The 9,140-nt window shown below is 38.9% G+C and overlaps 1 protein-coding gene across 1 annotated transcript; it reads left to right on the top strand.

Moving 5' to 3' along the window:
* Positions 1-5,683: 5,683 nt before the first annotated feature.
* On the top strand, positions 5,684-8,814 carry LOC149025113 (aspartate-glutamate racemase family). Its single transcript, XM_089145333.1, has 2 exons — positions 5,684-7,307; positions 8,213-8,814. The coding sequence occupies exons 1-2, from the start codon at positions 6,582-6,584 to the stop codon at positions 8,501-8,503; spliced, it is 1,017 nt and encodes a 338-aa protein (XP_089001459.1). The 5' UTR covers positions 5,684-6,581; the 3' UTR covers positions 8,504-8,814.
* Positions 8,815-9,140: the final 326 nt, after the last annotated feature.

Below are 9,140 nucleotides of genomic sequence, written 5' to 3'. Positions count from 1 at the left end.
TTGATCCACAATTCCACATATGAACAAGGTCAAGTAGAAACATTTACACATTACGTTTTAAGGAAACCATCCACTTTCATACCACTTCTTTGGCCGGAGTAGCAATTAGGGTCATCAAAGATCTTAACATATCCCATGTTCTTCACATCATTGTTGTTGAAATATTCACTATTATCACCATCTTCACCTTTCCACTCAAAATAATTGAATTCATTCAAGCCTGTTGGTAACAATTAAGATATCAAGCCAAGTACATGGCAGCAGAAGTTAAGAGCACCACAGCCGACACCAAAGAGTAAAGAAGCCACAACACCGAGAACGTCCTTGGTTCGGTCATGAGGGGAGCTGATATCGGAGATTAAACCCTAGATCTTGATTTCCATAACCCAGGATCATGGATGGACCCAAGAAGAAATTTCCACAAAAAAGGTGTTAGAACCAGAAGACCAGAGCGCGAGCACAGACAAAATAAAAAAAAATATATATCGAAATCTTTATGTCGTATCACTTACCCGATGTAGTAGAATGACGAAAGGAAAACAAACACTTTCAGGGTGAGTTGAGGTGTCTGGTACTTTTCCTTAAGGTATTTGAACGCCCCTTTATCTTGTTGGGTCAGGAACTTTCAGGGTGAGTTGAGGTGTCTGACCTTTTCCTTAAGGTATTTGAACGCCCCTTTATGCTCTTGGGGTTTGCCTTGAGTTCTTACCTCCAAGATACAACAACTCTTAGATCCGAAGGCCGGAGTCTACTTGCAAAGGAGATACAACAACTCTTAGATCCGAAGGCCGGAGTCTACTTGCAAAGGAGATCCGAGGTAATACACGACCGAATGAAGAAAACAAAAGAAGGAATTTTCTAACACTAGATTTTCAAATTCGGTTTTTTCACCAAAACGGAATGGCCTCTTGTTCGTAGCTTAACCTCTATTTTACCGACTCGTATGGACACCTTCGAGGGGCTGCATATGTACGTAGGTCATCTGCAGAGAGTTGTGATCGATGATCGTCACCTCTCTCTGCCAAAACACAAAGCCGGGTTTTTTAGATCCATGACCCGCGCTCTAGATCCATGACCCACGACCCAAGTCCCATCATAGACAACTTAATATTATGGTTTTTTAGATCCATGACCCGCTTTCTAGATCCATGACCCATGACCCACGACCCAAGTCCCATCATAGACAACTTAATATTATTTATATAATATTAAGGTGCCCCATGGCTTGGCTAGACTAGGGTCGTCGACCCCGACCGCAACCACGCCCGACTTGGTCCCCATTGCATACGCCCGCGTGATCCACCCATAGCTCTCTACCAGGCATACACCCCACTTAGGAGCTATATACGATTATATAATCATATAATCATTAGCTCCATCCGATGTGGGACTAAACGCATATGGTAATCTAAATCACCTAATAGACATCCAGAAGAGTCCTATAGAAACAAGAGTCCTAAAACAAAACTAGGGAGGTAGAGTTTTAATGATTTTGAAACTTATCTAAATAGTATATTATATTATATTATATATTTTTTAAAACAAAATCCAACAAAAGGAAAACGTATCCAAGAAGAAACATTTCTAGAACCCAGGTTTTAAGAATAAATTTCTCTGCACCATTATAAAATCAGAGGTACTTGATTTTTCAGCTAAAACCAGAGGTATTTAGCATTTAGAATGCTTGATTCCAATCGTCCAGCATTTGCAGTATGCCTAGAAGAATTTTGATCGGAGGATTAGAATTGAAGGGAGTGAGTCAGAGACTTGGAGGATGGACTCATCCTCCTCCTCGAGAGGATTCCAAGTTTATCAATCCCACTGCAGAGATTTGCAGTTATTTCCATCTTTGAAAAGCTCTGATCCGCTAGTTTGGTTCATCCTTCCGGCAGCAAGGAAGAAAAGAACCCGATAGTTGCTCTTGTACAAGATGAAAAGATTTGATTAATTTAATTCGAGGGTATTTTTAAAATTAGAAAAAATGAGACGGTGAGTCGGTGATTTAACAAAAACTAGTAATGGACTGGACTAGTGCGTCCAATGCAAATCCTACTTTGGGGTGCCTATAATTTGCCCTAAAAGTTATTGTGTTGCTGGGAAACCAAATTTTCGGCATGAGAAAGGTGGGGGCGGTGGTCATAGGTAGGGAGAGGGATGTGGGGATTTCGGCATCGGTGGACAGTTTCTGGCAAGGAATATGAAGAAAATGAGTGATCTAAGGATTGGGTAGAAGAGGGACAAAGTGGGTTGGTCAAAGTGGTAAGTAACTTAGTCCGCTTAAGCAAGGTTCCGGTATCGAAACCTTGTGGATGCAAAAATCCCCGGCTAGGAGACTCACCTACCACAGCCTAGGTGTGCGACCGGGTCGAACACCGGATTAGTCGGGACAAAGCCTTGAAAACCGGGGTTGGCAACCAAAAAAAAAAAGAAAAGAAGAGGGACAATGTGAGAGAGAGGGATGGGGGCATTATGGTTATATTATCCACATTAAGGGTAACAACGTCATTTTAAATTCATACTAAATAATAAAGGTAAGAAAACTTAATAGTGGGTAATAGATAAATTTTAGGTTTTGTTGAAGTGTGGGCAACCAATAGTTTTTCCTATTTAAATGGGCAATAAGTAACAAACTCTTGTAGTTGAGGTGTTTATTTGAGTTTGGATAGCTTCTTGTCAAGGACAAAAAATGTGCTCCCCCGCCACACAATAGTGGTATGGCCCAGGTGAGACCCATTGAAGTCCCATCTAAGGATTTATTTTATTAATATTCATAAGTAGGCTTTACTCTATTGTATGGTGGGAAAACATTAGGGGGGCACACTGTTTTTTTTTTGTAACAAAGGCGCTTTTTTTATATATGGGGGAATTGGGGTGGGGGTAATTACATATGCCGCCGGGGATGAACCCACATCTCCCCGGGTGGTTCTCACCCCGCCTTCCTTCCATTGGCAGGGGGGCACACTGTTCTTCCTTGACAGAGAGGTGATCCAGACTCGTGTTATTTGAAGTGGAATGATAGGGAGCTAGAGAATGAAGGGAGTAAGTATTTGGCTCCCCTCATGGTGGAGAATATCTCAATGAGTGCTTTATGAGTCGTAGGATTTCGTCATGTGTAATATTCTTTTTTTAGAATTGAGGTTCTCTTGAACCAACTTATACGCATCTTGACTACAACCTTAGGGGGTAGCTTCTTATATATAATTTAAATATAAAGTAGGAATTCCCCCTTTGCCTTAGGGAGTCGAACTCTTGCCCTCATAGTTATGAGGTGTTGTCCTCATGTGCATGTGTAATATTGATGGTAGAACATTTTGTTGAAATTTAGCTCGGTCATTTCGAATGCTACCGAAATAAAAAACTCACCGAAATCGATATTCACAAAAATCGCCGGAAAATTGTTGATTTTTCGGTGAACCATAAAAATTTCGAAAACTTCATAGAAGTTGACGGACTTGAAAAGAGAATTACAAGGAAATAATGAAGGCACTTCGAAGGTAAGGGTGAAACCTAAAATCAACAAATTGATGTACTAAAATAAAAGTTAGAGTGGGAACTGTTGGCAGCTGAATGTAAGAAAAAGAAAAGGAAAAAGAAAAAAAAAAACCAAGAAACACATGCAAACTAGTGGAGCTTTAAATATGTACTAGCAACAGTGAAGAACAAGAGATACACCAAACGCAGAAGGCAAAACTAGAGAAAAGCCAGAGTGGGAACTGTCGGTATCGAAATGTAAGAAAAATAAAATAAAATCCAGAATCAGATGCAAACTAGTTGAGCTTCAAATCTTTAGTAACAACAGTGAAGAAGAGGATGACATGGATCCGATTAAGCTAAAATGGCGGACCAAGCGAGAGGAGCCCGACGACCTCATCAACGTCTATGGTTGAAGAAGCCAAATGGGAGATGTGATCAGGAGGAATAGCGTTTTTTGATTGTTTGAGGCATTTTTTGGTTACTTTTGAAGGTTTTATTATGTTTGTAGCTTTGTACAAAGGAACTCAAGAAGATTCTAGCAACGGAAACATCAAAGCACGTCGAAAGACTAGAAACCGCCCTTGAAATGTAGGTGAAATTTGCCGGTTTGCATAGGTTTGCCACGGGGCAAACCGGCAAATTTTGCCGAATGTTCGTACTTTGGTAATATTCTAATCCAAGGGTGCTATTGGATTTATTGTAACCTCAGAATTCCATATGATTGAATCGTATAATTCATTAGACATTCATCGAAAGATTTCGTCCAAGGAAAGGATCCAAAGTTTGAAAACATTTCTCTATTCACCCTGAGTGAAAAGAAGTCCTTAGAATAATTCTCAACTTGGTGGGTGTATTCAGAAAAGGACCACAAGCCAATGTTGATGCACCATTTCTTGTCCCTTGTTTTTCCCTTAGCTTTCATTAAATCAAATCAGACAACCTACCAGAACATGCTCTTAAGAAAAAGGTGTATTATTTACTAAGGAGACGATGAGTTAGAGTCAGACTTTTCTTTATATATAACAAGAATGGGAACTACTTTCAAATATTAAAATGAAAAAATATGATGACCAAAGAATAATACATCGAGGCTGACGTGGACCCATTATCTCGTATCAATCCTAATAGTCATTCTAGTTTCTTCTGTTGTTGATCAATGCCAACCTTATTTATTTAGTTCAATCCCTTTCATTCCTGCGAAAGATATGATTTTTTTTTTGTGATCGCTGAAGATATGATCAAACTTCAAATAATTGGGTTTCATAGCCATTGCCTAGGCCAAGTTCACGAAGTGAGAGTGTATCATATGACACTTGTTGATTACTACTCTAGCAAGATATTTTCACAATAATGTAGCCAAATAAATCCAATTTTCCTGGCACATCATCCTTGAAAATTGGTTTTTAGAAGTTCTTGAAGTTTATAGGTCGTTTACCAAAAAAAAAAAAAAAAAGTTTATAGGTCTAATAAATTGACTGATACCAACTTATCCAATGTAACTTGGACACGTAAATGACATTAAGGTACATGATACATGACACTGTGAGGGAAAAAAAATCATAGATAAGTAAGAGTATAAGTTCGCAATCTAGTATCCCTTTCGACCCCAAAAAAAAAAAAATTTGCTACCTCTATGGGTTGAAGATTCAGACTCTTAAAATATATTAAGAGATAGAAAGAGAAAAAAAAAGGGGAGGCAACATCATGTGCTCTTTTGGTTGTAGTCTCACAATTTCTTATTAGGAAGATTCTCAGGTCATGTGAGTGTCCCCTACAGAATATGGTTTTACTATTCCTATGTTTTTCAAGGAATCTAGTGTTGAAGATCACACAAATTAACAAAATTATAAGGTTTTGAAATCAAAATCTTCAATCTGAAAAAGAAGATTGAACATCCAGTAAAGTGGTAGTTGGAAGTTGGAACTTGGTAGTGTAGAGTCGACATATCTCCTTTGAAGGCCCCGAACCCTGTTGGGCCACCTTAATACACAGGGGGTACAGAAGCCTGAAGGGCTTAGCCCTCCTGTGCTTATCTTCAGCTTCTTTTATTTATTTATTTAGGGAAAAGAGTGTTCTGCAGCTTATTCACTTGAGTTTGGAGAATAGAATATGGCATTTTACATGTCTAGAACCCTAAACCATTCAATAGTCGATGGTTTTGGTCCTTTTGGAGCCCAAACAACAACCAAATATGTTGAGACAATTGATAAAAGGGTTTATTCACTGTATCTTGTTTGATTGGGAGATTGAAGATGGGGAAGAGCCATTCGAACGACCACAATACAGAGGTAGTAGAACTTCTTAGTATATTGAAGACATGAGGAATTTTTGGTTTAGTTAGATAATTCAGTACAGAAAGTTATGTGGGTCTGCGGAAAAAGAAATTTACGGCAACCGACAGAGAGATAAGCATTAAAGAGGAATGTTAGAGTAAAACCGGGGACAAACGTCCACGCTTATCCTTGAAGCTTCAGAATTTAAGATTCATATTTGACCGAGAAGGACAAGAAACCAGGGGGTAGTCTCTGTCTTGTGTGGTTTTGATTCCCTTCTCTCTTAAATTATTTTGTATTTGAAAGGTAGACAGTGATGAGATAATTGGGTGGGTAATGGGTGATTGAAAGAGAAGCATGAAGATTCATCAGACTCCATCAGACTCCATCAGACTTCATTGGTCTAGTGGCGAGCCCTAAACGCATTTAAAAATCTCCCGGGACTTGGAGAATGTTGGCTTCACTTGGGTTCTTAATCTTGCATCTATAAGAGAATTCCATTTTTTTATGCTGGGCTTGTGTTTCTCTGTGGCAGTTTTGGAGAACTGACAGAAATTTATAAGTTTTTGTGCTAAACTTTTAGTTTTGATGCTAGCTTGTATGGGGAAGTTTCAAAATTTACCACTTCTGGAGTAGTATTTCGTTTTGTTTGTCGAGGTTCTCTGGGTCTAAGTTGAATCTTTCAGGTTTAGGGGTTAGTTTTAGTTCAGTGCAGTGGTTCTCGTATTTAAAAGCAGATTTGGAGAGCCAATGACAGTTTTTTTTGGGTTTTTCCTGGGGAACTTGATAGTTTTCAAGACATTCTGCTTACAGTAAGTAGTTTTAGGACCGAGTATGTTGGATGAGAGCATGAGAATGTCTTTCCATCTATTGATCCGCCCGTCACATCTTCCCAGTAATCTAAACAAGCATTCAGTCCTGTATAAACCCAGGCCCAGTTCAGCTTGGGCTGTGCAACCTTCTGCAGTTATCTTACATGCTGATAAGGGTAGTAACTCATCAGAATCTAAGAGAAGTTCTGCTTCAGGTTTGGCTCCAACAAACATTGAGATAACTAATCCCCTGCTCAGCCAAGCCAGTACAATCGGTATTATTGGAGGTCTATCAGCTGTTTCTACTCTGAATTTCTTGGAAAAACTCGTCACATGGAGTTCAAGAAATGGAAAAGTGAATCTCCCTTTCATAGTCTGCAATGATCCAATTTTGAACAGGGACCTTTTGTCTTGTGAGAGGAGTTCGTTTCCATATCATATTGCAAGACATGCTCGTTCTCAATTGGATCACACTCCAATTGTGGATAATTTACGACATAAAAGAGTCTTTCTTGAGCAATCAGGAGCTCGGTGTATTGTTATGCCTTGTCATATCTCACATGAGTGGCACAATGAGATAGCTAGAGATTGCTCAGTGCCTTTCCTTCATGTAGGTGATTGTCTTGCTCACGAGCTTAAAGAAGCAAAGATGAAGCCAATTGTTCCTGGGAGTAACCTGCGGATCGGTGTTCTTGCCACAGATGCAACTTTGACTGCTGGTTTTTATCAGGACAAACTTCAGAGTCAGGTATTCACTCTTCAACTTGTCCAATATGGTTGAGAAATCTAGTCATACCCTGGATCTTGAACTCAGCAGCAATCTTGTCCCATAAATGAGAGAAGTGTCTAGTAACTTTGATGAATGGGGTTTTCTAGTTAGGTTTGTGTGCATGAGGTTGGGTCTGAAGTTTGAACCCTGGCTTGGTGTGTACTTGTATAGTAGCTTTTAGGAATACCAAGTTATAATGATACCAAATATACAGCAGACCATGAATAGGTTAGATCTGATTCTGATCAGACTTATTTTTTGGGATGGGGTAGTGGGTTATTTATCACATCTTCATTTTTCTCTCTTGATGCTGAAAGTGCTGTAGTTACATGAGTTTCTCATGATTATCTTCAAATTATATTTGACATTGTGTTTACTCTCTCACTCATTTGCCAGTGACTCAATTGTGTCTGGGACAGTATTTTGAGTTGGCTTATTGATGTGGGAGATGTTCCATTTTTATGAAGTTGAATTGCTTCCTGATTTCAAACATGATGAATTGGTGTTCAATAAGTTAAGGACTTCTTTGATGGCAGTGGAGTTTATAGGAGAATCCAAACGCCATTGTGTCAAATGATGCTTGAACTCATTCTTATGTAGATGGCGAGTATATAGTTAACAAGTATTCTTCAGTGTGAGCTAATATTTTTGGGGAACATGTTCACAATCTGCTTAAATTGTGAAATCAGACAGAATATAAACGACTGAAAAACATATATCTTCTTGTGCATTGATATTGACCACTCTACCTGTTTCTTTCTTTTAGTAGGCTTTTCTGGACAGTAAAAATGAAATTGGGTTAATATGCATTACATGAGAAGTGTAAACAGAGACCATTTTGAAATTCATTTTCGTCACTCATATCCTGTTCCTGTACCATGTAGGGATTTGAGGTTGTGCTGCCGGACAAAGACACCATGGAACATACTGTAATTCCTGCCATTGAAGCTTTGAGCAGGAAGGACTTGGAAGGAGCAAGAAATCTCTTGAGAATTGCACTCCAAGTTCTTCTGGTGAGGTCTGTGAATGTGATTGTTCTTGCTTCTGATGACATGCGAGGTCTTTTGCCCAAGGATGATCCTCTTCTCAAAAAATGTGTAGACCCTATTGATGCTTTAGCCAGATCAACTCTCCAATGGGCTCAATCTACCAGGGAGCTGCATGAGACCTGTTAATTAGAGCTGATTGGCCAGTGTTTTGTTCACAACCCCCAAAATTACGAGTGGATCTTGTAGTCAGTCATCTGTAAAATATTGATTTGTCTGCCTTGCTTCTTTTTGTTTCATATGATATTGTAAACATTGCAGATCCATTATTTCTGTATTCTTTATGTCAATAAATAATCTGTTCTGCAAGGTTGAGACATTAGGCAGTAAGGCACCATTTGTTTCAGTGTAAAACTTTATATGGAGACATGTTGCCATGTAAAATTTGTCCATTAAATTTTCATTTTTCGATGTTTGTTTTTGTTGTGAGTTAAAATGTCATTGTTACTCTTCCAATGTTTGTTCTCCAATTATTTTGGATATGGAGAGGCTTATGCCCTGATATGGTATGAAAGTAGAGGGGGTGGGGGGAGTTTTGGAACGCTAAGATGTATTAATCTCATAAAAGAATACACTAAGGGGGGAAAATAAGCATCACCATCAATTGCTATCTCCATCTCTCGTTCATTATTGTAGTCAGGCTTCATCCAGCTGCAGAAACAGGTCATTGTTCACTTGATGATTGAGCCAGTATTTTCTGAAGAAAACTGTACCCTATAATAGAAAATTGAGTAGGATCTTCAACTAACTGGACAGTTAATAAACA

This window comes from Hakea prostrata, chromosome 2 (genome assembly GCF_041222555.1).
Source record: "Hakea prostrata isolate BN-2017 chromosome 2, UWA_Hpros_2, whole genome shotgun sequence".
Classification (NCBI taxonomy): domain Eukaryota; kingdom Viridiplantae; phylum Streptophyta; class Magnoliopsida; order Proteales; family Proteaceae; genus Hakea; species Hakea prostrata.
Note: the sequence above shows the minus strand (reverse complement) of the source record. Positions and strands in the feature narration are given on the sequence as shown.